Below are 20,670 nucleotides of genomic sequence, written 5' to 3' on the forward strand. Positions count from 1 at the left end.
AATTGGCTTGAAATTTGCCACCTGCAATTTTATTTACCATGTCTTAGTTCTTGTACTAAGAGAGACAGAGAGCAGTTACATCTGAATGTCCTCTCCAAGGCACTCAGGTTTTTACAAAGCCCATCCCCACCCCTCAGCCATCCCTTGTCTGACTGGAGGGTCCTGGCTCGCCCAACTCTTCCTTGCATGGAAATTATTTAAGGACTTTGGTTGGTTTTGTTGCCTCTTCCCAAAACCTTTCTAGTCCCGTGAGCGTATGTGGAAGGTGAGGGCATCTGCTTCGTTGTGGTTGTCAGATCAAGACCTTTGCAGCTCAAAGAGAAGAATAAGTAACAGGGAAAGACACAAAGAACAGGGCAGACCTGGAGCTGCTGAGAGGGGCCAGAGGAGCCCCAGGAATGACCCGAGGCTGGAACAGCTCTGCTGGGGACAGGTGAGAGAGTTGGGGTGTTCAGCTGGAGAACAGAAGCTCCAGGGAGACCTTAGTGCGGCCTTTCCGGACTTAAAAAGGGCCCATGAGAAAGATGGGGACAGACTTTTGAGCAGGGCCTGTTGTGACAGGACAAGGGGTGATGGTTTAAACTAAAGGAGCGAGATTCAGGCCGGACATGAGGAAGGAATTGTTGCCCTGAGGGTGGTGAGAGCCTGGCCCAGGTTGGGCAGAGAGGTGGTGGATGAACCATCCCTGGAGACATCCCAGGCCAGGCTGGACGGGGCTCTGAGCAACCTGAGCTGCTGAAGATGTCCCTGCTCATGGCAGGGGGACTGGGGAGCTGGGGAGGTCCCTCCAACACAAACCATCTATGATTCTGTGACTCTATGTGCATCACTCCCTCCATGCTGCTGGTCTCCCGTCCTGCTTTGGGCACAACATTCCTCAACTTATTATCATTTTCCCAGACGATCTGTACATGCAGCTTCCACCTGCATTAGATCTCACCATTTCTGGGATGAAAACCACTCAGATGTGGGAAAAATCACTGAGAATACTGAAAATGCTACTCCTTAACATTCTGTTAATATACTCTTAACGTACTATTCCTGAAATATTTCCCTGAGCATTCGCTTCATTGCTAAAAGCCACATATAAGCCCCGTGTCCTCAACCAAAGACACTTCAAATGTTGGTTTTCAGTGGATCTTGGCTTACAGCCATGTAGGGAATCAGGCAAAACCCACATCTGGTATTTGCCAGAAACCTTTCTTGTCTGGTCATTACCCCACAACCTCTCTCTGACCATTAACAGACACTGTATTGAAGGCAGCGGCTTCCAAAATGTTATTAAGTCAAAATTCTAGAAAACTCAAAAGCTGGAGACCCCAGTGTGTTCCTAATGCTTCCACCAACTTCTTCCAGTGGTTAAATATCACAGCTGCAGAACGTGCACCTGCTTATGTGGATTTTTGAAGAAACGTGCTTTTTGACCTCCACCCTGGGGCTCTTTGATTATGCTGGAAATGGGGGGAAAACAAACTCACCCAGCAAAATGTCTCCCCAGTGGGTGTTTTTGAGCTCTGCGGAGAGGGTGGTGAGCTGTTGTGTTGATCTCCACAGCACGGGTATAAACACAGAGTGGAATTAATGCGGCCGCTGTGGTTTGGGAGTAGCAGAGATGTGAATAGGAGAAGTGTTTGGGTTTTAGCGTGATGCACTGCCTGAAAAAACAACTTGTCCCTCGTGCGGAGGAATGAGTGAGCCTTATGACTGAAACTAGATGGAAAAATCAGATTCTCACTCCCCTGAGCCCTCTCATCGTTGGTTCATGCGTCTTTCTGCCTGAGAGCAACTTCTGCACAGCACAGACAGAGGAAATGGGACAACTTGGGCACGACGGTAAGCCGAGCCTCGACAAGCCTGGTTCACCTGAGCTGACCGCCTGAGCGCTCCCAGCTTCTCGGGGGATACTCTCTGCCTGCAGCAAACTCCGTGCTGTCACCAAATGCCATGTGCTGGTTGGAAGGGTGTTCGGCCATGCCTGTGCTAAGCTTTGGTGACAGCTATGCCGGTGCTGTGAATACACCCGCAGAGCTCCATCCGTATCCTGCATCACCATGTCACATAATCCCAGAATCCCAGAATGTCAGGGGTTGAAGGGCCCTGGAAAGCTCATGCAGTGCAATCCCCCATGGAGCAGGAACACCCAGATGAGGTTACACAGGAAGGTGTCCAGGCGGGTTGGAATGTCTGCACAGAAGGAGACTCCACAACCCCCCTGGGCAGCCTGGGCCAGGCTCTGCCACCCTCACCCCAACAAGTTGCTTCTCATATTTAAATGGAACCTCCTGTGTTTCAGTTTATACTCACTACCCCTTGTCTTATCATTGGTTGTCACCCAGAAGAGCCTGGCTCCATCCTCCTGACACCCCTCCTTTCCATATTGATCCCCATGAATGAGTCACCCCTCAGTCTCCTCTTGTCCAGCTCCAGAGCCCCAGCTCCCTCAGCCTTTCCTCACACGGGAGATGCTCCACTCCCTTCAGCATCTTGGTGGCTGCGCTGGACTCTCTCCAGCAGTTCCCTGTCCTGCTGGAACTGAGGGGCCACAGCTGGACACAGTATTCCAAGTGTGGTCTCCCCAGGGCAGAGCAGAGGGGCAGGAGAACCACAACCTCCGCACCACAGCATGGAGCAGGGAGCTTGTGTCTGCTAACTCCGTGTCCTGTGAGCAGCCATGCAGACCTTGCAGACCTTCCCTTCATGTTCCCAGGCTGCCCTGGGCATCGGGTGTGCAGCAGGAGGCTGAGGACCAGCTGGATACTGGGGAGGTGCTGAGCATCCTTGGGGACCCTGTCACTGGGTTTAGATTATCATAGAATCACAGAATCATTTTGATTGGAAAAGCCCCTCAAGCTCATGGAGTCCAACCATAACCCAGCCCTGTCCCTGCCCCATGTCCTGAGAACCTCATGTCCATCTGTCCAGCCCTCCAGGGATGGTGACTCCAGCACTGCCCTGGGCAGCCTGTTCCAATGCCCCACAGCCCTTTGGGGAAGAAATTGTTCCCACATCCAACCTCAGCCTCCCCTGGGCAACTTGAGGCCGTTTCCTCTGCTCCTGGCGCTTGTTCCTGGGGAGCAGAGCCCGACCCCCCTGGCTCCAAGCTCCTTTCAGGCAGTTCAGAGATCAGAAGGTCTCCCCTCAGCTCCTGTTCTCCAGCTGAACCCCCCAGGTCCCTCAGCCGCTCCATCACACTTGTGCTCCAGCCCCTCACCAGCTCCGTTCCCTTCTCTCCACTCACTCCAGCACCTCAAGGCTTTTCCTGGCATGAGGGGCCCAGAACTGACCCCAGAACTTGAGGTTTGGCCTCCGCAGCACTGAGTACAGGGGGAGATTCACCTGCAGATCACAAAAATCCACCTCTGGTGCCCAAGAAGTGCCCAGGGTGCCTAAGCTCCAGTTGGAGGACATGTAGGGGAGATCTGTATAGGCATTAGTGTCCAGACAGCAGCTCAGCTCTCCAGACACTGGGGATTTCAGCTGAGTCGAGGTGTTTTCCAGTCTGTACAGACAGTCTCGGCTGGACCCGAGTGCTCGTGCAGGCATGGACATACAGATACAGTGACAGACACATCTTGCAGCTGCAGGAGCAGAGGTAGACAGGGTGGCTTTGGGGCTGTCGGTGGTCAGGATGGAGCCTCTGCTGAGCCCTTTGGGCACTAGAAGCACATGGAGCAGCTGAGATGCCAGGTAGTTCTGTGCCTGCTATAGCAATGAGGTAGTTAGAACCTGGATGTCTCAGTCCAGAGTTGCTCTTTTGGGTAACAATTATGCTCAGGAACCTTTTCACCTTAAAGTGTTACCATCTCACCATGACAGGAAGGATATTAGCATCTTACATGCATCCTTTAGGATGTCTCTATTAAAAACACAGCATCAGTCATGTCATTCTCCTGGCATGGGGCTAAACCACCTCCTCTATAGTTATGGGGACACATGGGCTTTGCTGAGGGATTTTTAGTCCCATCCTAAGCTGCACAGCACAGACCAGGTCAGCTCCTGGCAGTGTCTCACTCTTCACTGGACAAGGTGACCATCTCCAACTGGATGGACAACTTTTTGAGGCTTGTGCCATTTTGCCCTGAACAAGTAAGATTTTCCCAAAACCTTTTTTTTTTTTTTTCCCCATTTTGTGCTCTGATTGTTATTTCTAGCATAATTTATTGTCAGGAAAATGAGGGCACAGCCCATGCCACACTATGATGCAGAAGCCTCACAAGCTGGCCCTTTATTCCCAAGCATGGTTAATAGCCATCGGTGGATCTGCTCCCCACGAATGATTGTTCCTGTTTTCAGCCTGTTAGCTCAAATCGGTGATTTTTACAATCTGCCCAAGCTGTGACTGGATAAGTAGTTCCCCAGTGCAACCCAGAAGAGCCGCTCTAAGCAGCAGAAGTTGTGGAGTGGAGCACAATGGAGTGTCCAGGACCAGGGAAACCTGCAGGAAAATCCTGGATGGCACCTGGCACAAAGGAAAAAAACCACCAAACCAAACAACTCAAAACCACGGCACAGCCACATCATTGCCAGGCTTTTCTTGTTCACCACATTCCCATTTTAGAAATGGAGACCTTCACTTTTTCTGGGATGAAATTCATACCCTGGAGATTTTTTCCTGTGACCCAAACTGAGCTGGGTAGTCACAGAACGTGTTACCCCCTTGATTTGCATATGGGACACTAAGATTTGGGCCGTATTCGATAACCTGAGTGCTTGGTGTGATTTGGTCCAACAGCCAGACCGGGGCTGCTGGTGCTGGTTGGGAGAAGTTTCCCTGCTCTGTGTCGTATCAGCCAAGAAACAGGCAGTGATGAAGCAAATCAACTTGAGGAGAAACCAGAAGAGATATTGGACAGTAACCTCATGTCTAACATACCGGAGTGAGTTTGCTGAAGCACTATAGAAAACCTGCTTTTGATCACTTTCAAATTCCAAACTTAACTGCTGTTTTTGCCTCTCCTTCCAAGTGCAAAGACATATCCAGCTGAAGGATGATCTGTGTCCAAGCGGTCAGCATGATGTGGGATTTTATTATCCAATTTATCTCATAATCACCCCAAATTCTGGGAAATAAACCCATGTGGGGCCCCAACAACATTTATTACTGACCTCTGCAGTGGCCCTGACACTGACAGTCATCAGATCAAGGTGACTCACCCATTAGAAAAGGATAACTTCCACATCAGTAATTATTTCATCTTCATTCATCAGAAGGACACAGTTTTGCTATTGGGAGCAATGGATTCAGTATTAGAAAATGGTCATGTACAATTCTTTTAAAAGATAATAGTTTAAATGCCGGGCCATTTTTACCTCCAGCAAACAACAACCACTAATGATACGTTTTTTTTCTGGAAAATGCGGTTTTATCAGATGTTAGCTGGCTGACCCTGCCGTTTGTTTCAGAAGAGAGATAATTTCTTTTATTAGCCCAAAGGATATAGTTGGAAGATGAAGCTTGCAGAAGGGCCTTCTTTCTATTAAATGGACAGATGTAAGTAACAGCCTCTGGTTGCACTTAGCTACTACCCCTCCCTGCTTCATCATTTGTGCTTTTAGAGGTCCTCATGGCTTCGTACAGAGAGGGTCTGCAGGGGGGTTTCTGACGGGAAAGGTCCATCCAGTAATAACGCACATTATTACTGTAATAGCATCAGCCAGGTCCTCAGCCCCGAGTCTGGACAAGAGACTCACAAGGTGCAAAATCTGGGTTAAATTCAGGGTGTCCAAGAAAAACAATCAAATGCACCTTTATGTTCAACAGCTGAGAAATACAATCTGCATGTGCAATTTGCTGGTGAAAATTCAGGAAGGCCAAGAGTGATGGGTGGTCTCTACCAAGACCCAGGTGTTTATTATGACCGAAATAACACCAAGGAGCTCAAGCTCCTGTATCACTGCTTGGTGAAGATCAACATACCACTAGGCAGAAGATGTTATCCTGTATGTAGATAAGGAATATCAAAATATACACACAACAAATGAGATGCATAGGACAGTGGTAGAAAATATATATTTATTTGAGATTTTCAATGGAAACATGAAAAGTAAGAATGGAAGGAACCTCAAGAGATCTTGTAGTCCATCTGCTACCCCAGAAGACAACAGTTCACCCAAACCAGCCCAGGAGGATATTTAGTAAATCTGTTCTGACCTTCCTGATAGCGCTTCCATACATCTCAAAAACATCTCATGTGTGAAAGGAGTCCTCGTGCTTCACAATCTGTGGACGTTAAAGTATTTTGTTGCACTCCTTTTGTTAACGGGTCTTTGTGTCCCCTTACAGAAGGTGTCCCCACCTGCGGGTTCGGTGCTGAGAACAGGAAGGTTACTCCACATGCCCTGGGTACAACGCCCCTATTAATCCTTTCTGACACAGTCTTCACTTTGAGTTTTATTTTATTGTTTGTTTTAGCAAATCACTGACTGACGTTTGCCTTGTCATCGCCGGTACTTTCCAACGCTTCATTGTAGAGGTGCTGCCCTCGTACTTTCAGTCCTTTTGCCTTGTTCTCACTGAAGAATTAATAAGCAGTCTCCCTACCCCATCACCAGAAGGATGCTGGAGTTACACCAGAAATCTTAAATAGCCAGACAGAATAATAAAGAAGGTGTCAGCCTGGTGCATTCATATGGAACACACTGATTAAAGGCCAGATCTTTTAAGCAAGATCAGATCTATGTACCCAAAGTGACATGACAACCACTACATTCAGACACAAAGAAACCGCTATTTCCTTAAGAGCTCGTTAATGAAAAAAGTGAATAACTGAAGGAAAAAGATAGCTTCCTTCAAATCCCTGTTTGCTTCATCTTCGACAATGAATAATTGATAACTTTTATTCGAAAAAGCCTTTTTTCCAGTGAGTTTTGCCTTCACCTTGTGGTAGTTTCATTTAGATCATTCTCCCCTTATTGTTTCTGAATACATTATGCGAAATGTGTCAAAAGCATAATCGCAGTCGATTTAATTTTCTGTTTCTTCCCTGTCAGCAAGACATGTTACTCCATCTAAGAGAAAAATTAGATTGCTTTGTCACAATTTGTTCCTCAGAAATTCACGGTCACCACTACTTATTTCTTTGATACACCATGTGTGCTCCATAAATATTTGGTTTGTCCGCATCAGTGTTTTTCGGGAAATAAATGTTAATCTAGCTGGTTTGTAACTCCCAATGACTTCTTTACCCTCTTCCACCTTTCTGAAGCCAGGCCCTGGGTTTACCTTCTTCCAGGCTGGTTTTCTGTCTCATTTATCTCCTGTTCGTTCTCCAAGGTATCTGCCAACAACCTCTGCACTGCTCCTGCCCGTCCCTAAATACTCCCTGGGGAATGTCACCCGCCTATTCACCACCCTTGTAATTTAAAGCCATCTGTTTTCTTATCTTTTTAACTTTTTTTTCCCTTGATTTCTTACTTTGCTGCCGATGTCGGACTGTTTCAGGGAAAAATAATTTCTAATTGAAAAGAATAATGAATGTCATGCACGTTCATATCATTCATCACTCAATATGCTTCCCTAGAATTTGAATAACAAAGCAATTCTTACATTGATCTATGTCTAACTAAATGCAGATTGCTTTTTTGCCTTCCCCTCTTTGTTTTTGCTTTACATGCTCTTGCTGTTTCTTTCTGTAAATCATTCCTGGTTTGACCAAGCTCAGACGCTCATTCTTTTTCTCGCGCCAGGGTTCACCGCAAAGTGGGTGATTTATGCGTGACGACTGCTCGTGGGCTCCTTGCTTATTCATTCCATGGGTGGTTTATGAAAGAAAGGTTCTATTTTTATTGCAACTTTAATGAACTGCACCTCTTCCTGAAGAATATCCTCCTAGACATTTTCCTCATGAGATGTCGCTGTCTCAGTTTCACCGAGTCCACTTTGCTGAAGTCTAGCATGTTCAGCTGCAAAACAAACAAACAAACAAATAAAGCAAATAACCCCCCCTGCAGAATAAAAGTATTTTTAAAGTTATAGCTCTGCTCAGTGGCACTGCTGCTTTCCTTGAAATAATCACCACGGACACCAGGGGAAGCGTAATATTCTGCACTATAGAGCTGTTGTATGGGCGGAATCACAAAGCCCTGGAAAAAAGTCAAATTTCACAAGGGAGAGGGAGGTATTTTGGGACAGGACTGAGACCAGACAGTTTCTCTTCATCTTGATACCAGATTCCACCTGCAGCTGCCAACCTCTCTCTCTCCATCCCCTCCTGCTCCGCAGTCCCGGCCGCCACCGCAGCTCCGCTCCCGGGGACCTGGTGGGACTCAACCTGCCCGCGGTTCTGTGCATCATCCCCTCCGACCTGCCGGCCTCATCCTCAGCTCCAACAGCGTCCCCGAAACATCGCTCGCCCAATGACCCGCATCACAGAAGCCGCCTCCTCCTGTTCGACCCATCGGTTTGGGCACAATGTTCCTCAGCCTGTTCAAGTTTTGCTGGACAATCTGTGTGTGCAGCTTCCACCTGCACTAATCCCCACCATTTCTTGGATGAAAACCAAGTGGATCTGGGAGAAAATGCTGAAAGTACTCAACCCCTAAAATTTGTTGGTCAGAGGTCATCCCGTCCTTTCAGAAAGCTGCACAAACCAGACCACCGCCTCCAACACGGCTGGATTCACTGACTTCTCCTTCCACACCCCAGGAAACCACCTACACAGGCAGGTTTTCCAGATCTGCCCCAGTCTGGGGCTCTTTGTTTGTCCCCTTGTGCTGGGCACTGGGGAGGCCAAACCGCAATCCCTGGGGTCAGTTTTGGGCCCCTCACACCAAGAAAGGCCTTGAGGTGCTGGAGCGAGTGGAGAGAAGGGAACGGAGCTGGTGAGGGGCTGGAGCACAATGTGATGGAGCGGCTGAGGGACCTGGGGGTTCAGCTGGAGAACAGGAGCTGAGGGGAGACCTTCTGATCTCTGAACTGCCTGAAAGGAGCTTGGAGCCAGGGGGGTCGGGCTCTGCTCCCCAGGAACAAGCGCCAGGAGCAGAGGAAACGGCCTCAAGTTGCCCAGGGGAGGTTGAGGTTGGATGTGGGAACAATTTCTTCCCCAAAGGGCTGTGGGGCATTGGAACAGGCTGCCCAGGGCAGTGCTGGAGTCACCAGCCCTGGAGGGCTGGACAGACGGACAGGAGGTTCTCAGGACATGGGGCAGGGACAGGGCTGGGTTAACTGTTGGACTCCATGATCTTGGGGGGCTTTTCCAACCAAAACGATTCTGTGATTCTGTACATGAGCTCTCCCATGCGGATGGAGAAGCAGCAGCTCACCTGCAGTCAGAGGTGACAGGGATGTCACCTGCCACGCTCTGCACAGCGCCGGTGTGGGAGGATGCTTGGGGGACACCCGTGGACGCTCAGGGGGCAGTGGCACCGCGGCCCCCTCAGGGACACCCACCCGCTCTGCTCAGGCTGCCATGGATGTGTTCACTGCCCTTTCATCTTCTCCTCACCCTCATGAAGCCTTTCTTTGATGTCTCTGCTGCACTGACATTTCCCTGAATACATTGACATTTCCAAAGGAGACAGTGTGCAGCAGCAGCCCCTCTCATCCTGACCTCCCCGTGCATCTCATCCCACCACCTGCTTGCTGCCTGTCTGCCCTCTTGAGAAATGGTCCCACTGCTTCGAATGGGCCTTTTTTTTTGTTGTTATTTCCCCCCATGTTTTCATCTGAGCTCACTATTAATGAGTTAAAAAAGATCGAGTAAAACAAATTGCCCCCTTGTTACAATAGGACAAGGGGTGATGGGTTAAACTAAAGGAGCGAGATTCAGGCTGGATATAAGAAATTGTTGCCGTGAGGGTGGTGAGAGCCTGGCCCAGGTTGGGCAGAGAGGTGGTGGATGAACCATCCCTGGAGACATCCCAGGCCAGGCTGGACGGGGCTCTGAGCAACGTGAGCTGCTGAAGATGTCCCTGCTCATGGCAGGGGGGGCACTGGGGGAGCTTTAAGGTCCCTTCATCCCAAACTAGTCTGTGATTCTATTATTCTATGTATCAAGACTAACCCGCCTGGTATCAAACCAGAATACACTCATCACAGTTGGCATTGCAGAGAGAGACAAACCCAAACCTGTCATGACCATCATGGAGAGGAATTGGTACATGGGCTCATGGAGGTTTGGATCAGTCCTCGTAACATTCAGGATTATGATATTCCCCCGAAGTGACACAACACAAACGAAGGTGGATGGAAGGAAGCCAGATGCTGACAGTTTCCAGCCCTGGGATGCCCAAAAGGATAAATGTGACTAGTGTGGATCCATACTTGTTGAGACACATGACGTGCTGGAGATGGCCTGCAGTGAAAGAGAAATATCAAAGAAATCAAAGCAGCAAATCTGAGCAAACACACGTAAATATGACAGCTGTGAAGCCAAAGCTGAAAGAACACAGATGTCAAATAGGGACATGGACCCGACCCCACAAACTTCAGATCCTGGACAGCCCAGCAGGTGGGTGTTCCCTTATCCTAAAATAAGGTCATGTATGGGAGACATTTTTAGAGCAGATCATTTTGGAGTTCTTTTCTGAACCACATGAGCTGCAGCATTGTAATGTAGTTTTCTGAAAGAGGATGCTGCTCATAAAAATAGTTCTGGGCATACTAAATATGGGAGATTTAAAAAAAGGTACCCATGCCACATCACCATTTTACAAAGGTCTTAGTTCAGTGATGGGCACTGATGATTCTTATCTTGCATCCCAGAACTTCCCAAAGATCTGCTGGGTGAACAGGTTTCAGACAAAGATGAGGGAGTCACCGCCAGCGTCCCTCGCTGGTCTGACAGCACATGGTGACGTGTAACCAATGTAAGAACAACCCTGGGCCACCCAGCGCTCCTGTGCCAGCCCATGGAAGGGGGCAGCTGGGTCATAAACAACCACCAAGCCTGAAACAGCCTCCCGGGCCCCTCTTGAGACCCTGCTTCCAACAATCTGCACATTGCTGGGTCCACAGAGAGGGGACACGGACCAGGCAGCAGCTCATGGGGCTCCACGGGACATGCGGGTCTCCTGCATGTGCTTTCAAGATGGCAGAGGCACATCTCCAATCATAAAACCAGAGAATGGTTTGGGTTGAAGGACCTTCCCAGCTCCCCCAGTGCCCCCCCTGCCATGAGCAGGGACATCTTCACCAGCTCGGGTTGCTCAGAGCCCCGTCCAGCCTGGCCTGGGATGTCTTCAGGGATGGTTCAGCCACCATCTCTCTGGCCAACCTGGGCCAGGCTCTCACCACAGAATCCCAGAGTGTCAGGGGTTGGAGGGCCCTGGAAAGCTCATGCAGTGCAATCCCCCCATGGAGCAGGAACACCCAGATGAGGTTACACAGGAAGGTGTCCAGGCGGGTTGGAATGTCTGCACAGAAGGAGACTCCACAACCCCCCTGGGCAGTCTGGGCCAGGCTCTGCCACCCTCATTGGGAAGAAGTTTCTTCTCAGCACCCTCAGGGCAACAATTCCTTCCTCATGTCTGGCCTGAATCTCCCTCCTTTAGCTTAAAACCATCACCTCCTGTCCTGTCACAACAGACCCCGCTCAAAAGTCTGTCTACATCTTTCAAGTCCTTAAAGGTGGCACTAAGGTCTCCCTGGAGCTTCTGTTCTCCAGCTGAACACCCCAACTCTCTCACCTGTCCCCAGCAGAGCTGTTCCAGCCTCAGGTCATTCCTGGGGCTCCTCCAGCTGCACTCCAGCAGGTCCATGTGTGTCCTGTGCTGAGGACCCAGAGCTGGACCAGCACTGCAGGTGATGATCTGGCCCTGGCCAGGAGCTTGCATTGCCTTCATTAGTGGCTTTGTTCTGAGCAGAGGGACACACTGCCACCACCCTATGGATGCTGTGGGTCAGCAGCTGTGTGGTTGATGTGGTCCTGCCACCTCCCCATGAGCTTGTGACCTGTGTAGCTCATCCCTGGATGGCCCAGACAGAGGAGAGAGCATGAGAATATACTTTACAATTTCTATTTTAAAGGCAATGACTTGTGAAGAGCCTAAATTTATTGACACAGGTGTCAGTGCAGGAGAAATTGGAGATGTTGTTAAAAGTGTGTAAAATACCTCACTTCAATGGACTGTGGTTTGAGCGGGGTGTTGGATCACAGGTTCCCAAACCACCCTTCCCAGGGTCTGTTTATGATCCTGGTCCACCGCTCTGTTGAGGAAGGAGGATGCAAGAAGGTGCTGCTGGAGAGGGACCTACAGGCTCTTCTAGGGAGTCCCTGGAGGAGGAGGGAGATGCAAGTCCTCTCTGCAGTGTGGTGAAGGAGACCCACATCATAGCTGACCCCCTTCCTGACCACAGTGAGTCCCGATCCATACACAGTAACAGTGCCCAGGATGTTTTCAGAGGGTTTTGGAGTGCCAGATCTGCATGCCCATGCTATCCAGGACAGATTCAAATTATTACATGATGGTGAAGGAAACACCATCCCTCTAATTCAGAAAGAAAACAGAGGTTATTCAGGGAAGGAGGTGTGCATCTCCCCTGAAGGACACCCACCAGGTGCACAGCCTGAGACAGAGCCAGGGGAAAGCTGGTGGCTGAGAATATAAAGAAACAGCCAAACTACTCCATTCACCATTTCACCTGAAAGATGCTGTCAGCCACAGTGAACCCTGATGAGGTCGGTGCAGGGACAGCAGAACCCCTTGGCCCCACGTGCTCCGAGGGCTGTTGGACAAATGCAAGTGCATTGGTCAGGGGGAGAAGGGTGATTGCTACCTCCAGTTCCATGATGACTCACGTAAGGGGAACATGGAGCGGTTTGGTGTGCACAGGTCCCGGAGCAGGGCTGCAAAGGTGCAGTCAATTAGCCGGTGATCTGCAGCACGGATCACAGGAACTCTTCTCCAAAGCAAAGCTCCAGCTCTCCTGCAGAGACCAGCAGTCCTGACACCCACAGCTGCTCCAGCAGAGACCCCCGGGCAGCTCCTCAGCCTGCTCCACCCAGGGTCAGCCCTAGGGTAGCTTCAGCTTTTGCAGACCAAATGTTTTGATTAGGAAGGGAAAAACAAAAATACCTCTGTGTTTCATCTGAAGGCAAAGAATAAGTAACCAGCTACAACAGAGACTTTATCATTAGGACCATTATAAACAAAAAAAAAAAACCCAACCCACACCAGAAGAACCCCTGGGAATATCTGCTTTGATCTGAAGACCTCTTAAGAGTATTTGAAGTACAATAAAGCTCTGCAGACCGGACCGCTGTGGACTTTGCATAACCTAAGCAGCCCCATGTGTTTCCCCATTGCTCTCCCCTTTGCCCTTCCTTTCAAGAGTTGATGAAGTTTTGCTAGAGGCTTGTTTCTGCTGCAGAGGAATAATAATGATTAAAAAAAGGGCACAGAGCAGCAGGCCTTTGCACAGCTACTGCTGCCATCCACATGTGGGGGCTGTGAATCCCTACCTCAGGGAAGGGGAATTTTTGAAGGACCACAGACATGCAGCCAGAACCAGAGGAAAGCTGCACCCACCAATCTGAACAGCTCAGCTGTGGCCAAGGAGAGGGAGTTTTCCACACACCGTCTCTGGAGAGCTGCAGGTCAAGAACAGTTCTGATAAGATGCTCCTCAGAGTCACCAGCTGGGCTAGAAAAGCAGGAGCTGCTTGCACCAGGCTTCAGCAGAAACTTGCTTTTAGCTCCAGCAATCCACACACAGAAGGTCTAACTGTTACTGCACCCAGCTTAGCAAGGCCTGGCTCAGGGGGGAAGCAGCACAGGAGATAGGCTGTGAGCAAGGAGGAGACCCCACAGGTGCTTCCCATGGCCAGTTGTGGCCCCAGGAGTCCCAGTGCGGACACACAGGCAGCTCCACACCTCCTGCAGCAGGGTGGGCTGAGCACAGCAGCTCAGGAGCCACCAACACCCAGGAGGCCACATCTTTCCTACCGCTACATTTACAGGTCCCCACACTCTCCTCCCAGTCCAGACCAGCAGCCTTGTTCCACCCCCAGAGCGCTTCTCCCCCCTGATCAGCACTTCAGTACAGCAAAGCTGATCCAAATGAATGTTTTATTATCAACCCCACCCATCAGGGAGGCAGAAAGGCCAGGCACCAGAGCTCAGCCGAGGACCTCGAACAAGCACTTCAAACCCAGCACAGAGCCGTGAAGCAGGAACAGACTGAAGGAGCTCCTACATCAGAGCAAAGACACCCAGGAGAGCCCTTCCTGGGGTTGCAAGGAAACAACCACCTTTGTCAGCAGCCAAAAGTAGAGGCAGGTATCAAGGTCCAACAACACAAGTTGTCACGTGCAGTCACAGAGACCCCCAGCCCCCAGAGAGCACCACAAGGGTGAGGGGCAGCAGGACCAGGACAGACCACGGCAGAGCACGTGCGGCTCGACCTGTCTTCGCAGTCACGTTCTGCCGCCGAGCTGGGGAGGATCTCTTTTGCCAAGCATAGTACTTTGCCACAACCACGTTGGGGTTTCCATGGGCAGGGTCGAACCACATCTGGATGCAGCGCCCGCTGCCCCGGCGCTCTGTGGTGTATTTGAAGGAGTTGGACCAGATCTTCTCACACAGGTCTTTTGGGTGGGGGAAGACTTCGCTGAAGGGTCTGCACATGGAGCCCCAAGGACAGCGGTTTGTTCCTGAAGATGGACAACACCAGAAAAGAAAACAACACCTCGCTGATGTCCTTCCACCCAGGAGGAGCAGGTCACCTGCCCACAGCCCATCACTGCATCTTAGCTGTTGGCTGGTGACTTGACCACCTTCTAGTCCGCAACCCCATTGGCAAGAGCAATTAGAGCTCCTGGCTCCAGACACCAGGCAGGCAGCAGTGACCCTGCCAGGGCTTGCTCCACAGAGGCCACCAACCTGTTGCCCAGTTCCAGCCCTTATGCCAGTTGTCCTTGCAGGTGACAGCATCCTTGCAATCCTCCCACCACTCCTCGCAGTCCTCTTTGCAGAGTGGCACGTGAAGAATCCTCTCCCGGCGCCAGCTACTGTCAACCTGCAGTGGAACAGGACCACATACAATGGTGGTGACCCCTGAAAGTGAAGGGTTAGGATCTGCCGCATCCCAGATTCCTCCCAGTCCCTTCCACTGGGCTCCAGAGCTGATCTCAGAAGAGGTTTGGCCCCAGCAGAGAAATGTTTTCACAACAAGTCATTCTTCCATCAGCCTGTCTGACTACTTGGCAACCAGTGACAGAGCCCAGGGAATGGCAGAAGATGAGCCAGGGAGGGTCAGTGGGACATGAGGCAAAGGTTCTTCACCCAGAGGTGCTGGACACTGAACAGGCTCCCAGGGAGGTGTCACAGCCCCAACCTGACAGTGTTCAACAAGAGACTGGACACCGTCCTCAGACACATGGGTGACCTGTGGGGTGTCCTGTGCAGGGACAGCAGTTGGACTCCATGATCTGTGGGTCCTTCCAGCTCAGGACATTCTATAATTCTACCTTAGCAGAGGGTTCCAAGTCCTTTGAATCCTTCCACCCAGTAGGAAAGTTTGCAGCATTCCTGGAAAGCACTCTCCCATATATAGCAGGGGTATAGACTGTATGGGGGACCAGCAGATAATGTATTACATGGCCAGAACAAGCCCTGTTGTCTTAACTGCAACAGGTCTGATCCTACCTGTTCAATCCAGGGCCCCAGATTGGGTGAGCACTCATACAAGCATGTGTCCTGGATGAAGTGACGCTTGCACTTGGGCGGCATCACCCCACAATGGTTCCAGTTGAAGTTGTACAGGCTGGATTGGTCCTTGTGGATTTCTGAGCTGGTGTTGGCTGTGCAGCAGGCGTTGTCCTTCCAGGGAGCACACTAGGACAGAGCAGGAGATGGGCTGGTTGGGGAGGGCAGGCAGCAGCTCGGGGGAGTCAGAGGATACTGATCCTGCAGGTTCCAGCTCCCTGCACAGCCCACAGCAAGAAACATTCAGCAGAAAGAGGGTTTTCTCTCCTCCAGCAAAACCCTTGGGCACTTCGGACTGAAGAGTTGAGGGCTGCAGCGAGGTGGAGTTGGAGGAAGAACAGGAGGAAAACATTAGTACCAGCCTGAGGAACAGAAATAAACTCCTTTCTCTCGCACCCTGGCTTGCTCTCAGCTCCACGTCCACCAGGGACCTGGGGACAGAGATATTCCATTAGCAAAAAGAGCCTCCAACACTGAGATAGGGAGCAGGTAAGAACATCTTTCCTTGTCCTTTTCCTTGTTCTGGTCTGCAGTACCTAAGCTTTGGGAAAGGGAGGCTTCCTGGTAAAGAGGGGTGACATCCTCACACCAAGACATCTGCACTAGCCATTTATTAGAATAAAACAGCAAACAGGCCAGAAAACCAGCACAAGCTTTCCATATCCTCTGGGTTGGTAGGCACAGGGGACCCAGACAATCCCACCCGACACATCAGCAGAGTCGTACCTGTTTATACAGCAGCCCCTCCGGGCCAGGCGTGGTTTTGTGGTGTTTGGCATCCATGCAGATGTTCAGCAACGGGTCCTTCGCAGGCATCACCGCGCAGGCAGCCAACAGCATGAGCAGGACCTGCTCCACTCCCATCCGTGCAGCCAGCCCAGGTGACAGCCCAGCCGGGGAGGTGACAGCACAAGTGGGATTTTGCCACAAGCAGCAGTAAACGAGGTGCTGTGGGGGTCAGACACTCCTGAGAACATACCAACAGACCAGCATCTCAACACCAAGGACACAAGTACAGCCGCCCAAGCAAAGCTGCAAGGTCAGGTACACGCTGTCCTCTGGACAACAACACAGAGACAAACATCCCTTTCAATGCTTGGGCTGCCCAACAGTCAACCTCAGACACCCCTGAACAGAAAAGGGATGTTGTACAAGACCCTAAAACTGGGGTCCTTTCACACTAAGCCATCCCACTGTTCCAGCACAGAGGTTTAATCTCCAACACCTTCTGTAACTCAACATTGCTAGTTAGGGGATCTCATTAACTAGGGGCTCAGAGGAGGTCAGCACACTGACATCTCGTGTGGACCACGAGCTGCAGGAGGCCCACCTTGTTTTCAGGAGTGTGTTATGAGAAGAAGGCATTTTCTTTGGTTTATCTACATCTGGGCCTTTAGAGACCCCCCCTACCCCAATGTCTCCAAAGGGGACCTAACTTGAGCAGCAAAAGGCATTCCACATAATCCTGGCTTAGCTTCCTCTGCCCACTTAGAAGAGGATGGGAGTTTTTTTAATAAGTTACTAAAATAATAACAAAAACCAAAATAAACAAGAAAGACCCCCCCAAACCAAACAACAATCCAACACACCACATTACTCCCTCACATTCCTTGTCAATACAACATAAGTATCTAAACCAATCAATCCCCTTTTAAGAAGCATTTTGCAAAATAAATGCAGGAGAAAGATAGACCATTTACAACATTAAAATAGCTTAAAACAACACAGAAGATTATAATTACAGAACTATGGAAACAGACACATAAACCTGAGGGCTAAAAAGAAGCTAACTTACCTCATTACTACATATATAGAAAAAAAAAAAACCCTAGAATAACCTTACCAGCCCAGGCAGCCTCTAAACTCTCTGCAGCACCTTAAAAACACTCAGCACAGCAGCTTCCTGGGCTCAGCTTTAAAGGAAAGCCCTCAACACAGGTGCTGGCACTTGTAAGCACCTTCCTAATGCCTTCAAGGAGGGTTTGTTACCGTAGAAGCAGCTGTGTTGGTGACAACCAGCTTGTCCAGCCTCTTTCTCAACACCCTCTTGCTGGGAAGCAATTTAATGTGTTTTGATCATTTTTTTTTTTTAATAAAAGGTCTTATCAGCCTTGGCCATTCATAACAAGCCCTTTTTTCTTCTACTGACCTTACACCAGGAAGTTCTGATCTGCACCATTGCACAAAGCAGAGAAGCCAAGGAGGGTCAGGTCCGGGATTCTGCCACGCTCCAGGAATAAATACAAAAGGACTAATGTTCGTCACAAGAAAAATGACATGCAGGGGTGAGTCTTAGAAGGAAGAATAATAACCCCCAATCCAAAAAATAAATGCTAGCTGATGAGGGGAAACCATGCACCTTGTTGCAAAAGCCTGAGGAGGATAATTGAAGGGAAAAGCCCGGGTTTGCTGACGTGACCCTTGGAAAGCATCACCCTCAGCCCTGGGCCAGAGTCTTCCTCCTGGGACGGCACAGGTTTTGGGGCTGTTTTGCTCTTTGTTTCAATCACGTTGCTGACATTTTGGTGGTGAACCTGCTCGCCTGAGGAGGTCACCTTCCTGGATTTAATGCATGAATGAACACTTCAGGCTCTGGGAGAAGCGATTTCAACGGTTCGATGATGCACTGCATGAGTAACAACCTCTGTATGTTCATCGTGGGGTTGTCACGTGCAGGGACAGGAGCTGGGCTTGATGATCCTTGTGGTCCCTTCCAATTGAGGACATTCTGTGATTCTATTCTGAACCAGAGGCGTGCTGGTTTAATTTCCCATGCTTCTGGCTCTCGTATTGGAACTGACAATGAGCAGATCTTCCCCCGCTCATCTTCAAACCTCTGTCACACCTCCTCACCGCCACTTCTTTCCAACGGAACCCACTGTCCGCTCACTCGTTTCCCATGACAAGAGTTTTGCTCCCCGAGGCATCAGGACCAGCCGGATTTCGGATGCGCAGCGTTGTCCTGCCCTTGTTTTACGGTCCTTGCCCAGGAATTTCTAATATCTGGTTTGTTTTTGGAACTGCTGATCACTGAACTGTGTTGTTGTAACACTATCATAACTGTGACAGCTTGTTCCTGAGAGATAATTGTTAGCCAAGAGCCTGTCATTTTCTATCTAAAGTGTTCTTGTTTTTTCCCCAAGTGCATCACTGTATGTTTATCTCAACTGTTGAGTCTTTTTTATCTGTTGTTTTATTGTTCAGTGAATCAGTCTTACCAGGGTCTTCTGCAGATTTTTGCAGCTCATCCTCCTGTTCCTGGAGTAATTTAATATCAAACTTGGTTGCCTTGCTGTTTTGTCCTCCCTTTCCCAGACAAAATTCATTTAAAAGCAGAAATCACAATACGGATCCCTGTAGGGTTCACTGTAAAGGGTAGTTATGCACATTTATTTTATTATGCAATTACTCAGTTGTGTGGGGGACTTTTCTCTCATTTCATGGCTGCCTATTCAGTGACCATTGGTGGGGACCCTGCGCAGAGCCCTGGACTGTCACCTGGATCTCCCCCAGCAGGAATAATTTCCAGTCCTTGGACGACTTGGAAATATTAGGGAGTTTTGTCTGTATGTTAGATGAGCTGTGCTGACCCTTTCCCCATAAGCTGTACTTATCCGTGTGCTTTTGGATTCAGCCCCTTACTAGATTTTCTGCAAGCTTTTCCCACACAGATAGAGTCAGAGAATCATTTTGGTTGGAAGAGACCCTTAAGATCATCAAGTCCAACAATAACAACAACAACAATAATTAATAATAATAATAATAATAATAATAATAATCCTTTTAATGTGTCCCATGTGAATGCATAGACCCGGTAATTGCAGGGGATACTTGTACATGTGACATTGCAGAAAATGGGGAAACTCTCTCCTCCCACTGTTGTCCTACCCACATCCTTACACTTAATGGGATGGGTGGATGGTTGGGTGCATCCACATTTGCTCCATCCACCTGATTTGCAGCCCATCTCCAGGGCCTGGGATGGAGATGCTTTGGATGCTTCTTCCCTGGGGTCAGACTTGGGTGAGCAGCTGCTGGGTAACTGCCTTAGGGTGTGCTGGGTGTCTCTGGGCACCCTGGGGAGCCAGGAGCTTGAGTGCACTTGCCTACACCTCGTTGCTTTGTGCCACTGAAGATCATGGATCTCCTCGGAGATGCCTGCTGGTGTCCCACGTGGCTTCCCACCACCACTGCTGCTAAGGGCCGTGTGTGTTGTTATGAACAGAACCTCAATTACAGGCAAAAAGCGAGTAAAATTCATGTATAGAACCAAGAATTAATTGTTACCGTAATTGAAAACAGCCTAATACAAGAATAATTGTTAGTCCAGATCCAGTTATCACAGAAAAAAAAATTCTCTACAGAAAAACAAGTAGTAGTAGTAATAATAATAATGAGTTATTAAGATTGTTATACACACAATTCCCAGTTTCGGCCTCTTCCCTGGAGTCCTGTCAACCCTGTCACTGCTCCTCTGGGTCCTAAGGCTTGTGACTTCAGTTTGGTGGTGGGTGTCACACGAAGTCATCGAAATCTGGAGTCTCCCACAGGGAGGAGCAGGATGTTGATGCTGATGGCTTCTCTTTAGAACCACAGAATGGTTTAGGTTGGAAAAGACGTTTAAGATCACCGAGTCCAACCATTTCTCCTTACTCTGAAGTTCACTTGATCTCTTTTTAACGTTTGATAAGATGCTTCTACAGCTTGCTTTCTCTTCATTGGTCTTCAAATCCATGATACATGCAGATTTCCTGAATACAATGCGTTTTATGCTTGTTGATGCATTCTTTGCTCTCTCTTCCCCCTAAAAACCATTTTGGTCCAGCTCTGTGCTTCTGTTTCTTTAACTAACCATTCCCGAGTTGTTTGTAGCCTTGAGGTCTCCTGTGCCCCATCTCTTATCACCTCATGCTCGCACTCCTCCGTGCCGCATCCCACATTCCCACCGCCCTCCTGCCAGACCCGTGTTTCCCAGCACTACGCTATTATGTTAAAGTCATAAATATCGAATTCAGCACAGAGTAGC

At 49.5% G+C, this 20,670-nt stretch overlaps 1 protein-coding gene across 5 annotated transcripts; it reads right to left on the reverse strand.

Moving 5' to 3' along the window:
* Positions 1-13,989: 13,989 nt before the first annotated feature.
* LOC102090726 (folate receptor gamma-like) lies at positions 13,990-17,838 on the reverse strand. 5 transcript variants are annotated; one of them, XM_065060093.1, is made up of 5 exons: positions 17,794-17,838; positions 16,371-16,592; positions 15,585-15,773; positions 14,820-14,955; positions 13,990-14,590 (listed from the first exon to the last, which is right to left on the reverse strand). In XM_065060093.1, the coding sequence occupies exons 1-5, from the start codon at positions 17,821-17,823 to the stop codon at positions 14,253-14,255; spliced, it is 915 nt and encodes a 304-aa protein (XP_064916165.1). In that variant the 5' UTR covers positions 17,824-17,838; the 3' UTR covers positions 13,990-14,252. The 5 variants fall into 5 exon arrangements, with proteins under 5 accessions (XP_064916165.1, XP_005507432.2, XP_005507433.2 ...); XM_005507375.4 differs by lacking the exon at positions 17,794-17,838 and adding an exon at positions 17,488-17,691 and having other exon boundaries at positions 16,371-16,611; XM_005507376.4 differs by lacking the exon at positions 17,794-17,838 and adding an exon at positions 17,488-17,689.
* Positions 17,839-20,670: the final 2,832 nt, after the last annotated feature.

Source organism: Columba livia, chromosome 1, assembly GCF_036013475.1.
Source record: "Columba livia isolate bColLiv1 breed racing homer chromosome 1, bColLiv1.pat.W.v2, whole genome shotgun sequence".
In the NCBI taxonomy this organism is placed as follows: Eukaryota; Metazoa; Chordata; class Aves; order Columbiformes; family Columbidae; genus Columba; species Columba livia.

Excerpts from the sequence above, each read along its gene's own strand:
- LOC102090726 (XM_065060093.1), bottom strand. The coding sequence starts at position 17,823 with ATGGTGCAGATCAGAACTTCCTGGTGTAAG. Across the intron at positions 15,774-16,370 it reads AGGGGCTGCTGTATAAACAG|TGTGCTCCCTGGAAGGACAA; the intron begins GTACGACTCTGC and ends GCTCTGTCCTAG. Across the intron at positions 14,591-14,819 it reads GGGCTGGAACTGGGCAACAG|GAACAAACCGCTGTCCTTGG; the intron begins GTTGGTGGCCTC and ends GTCCATCTTCAG.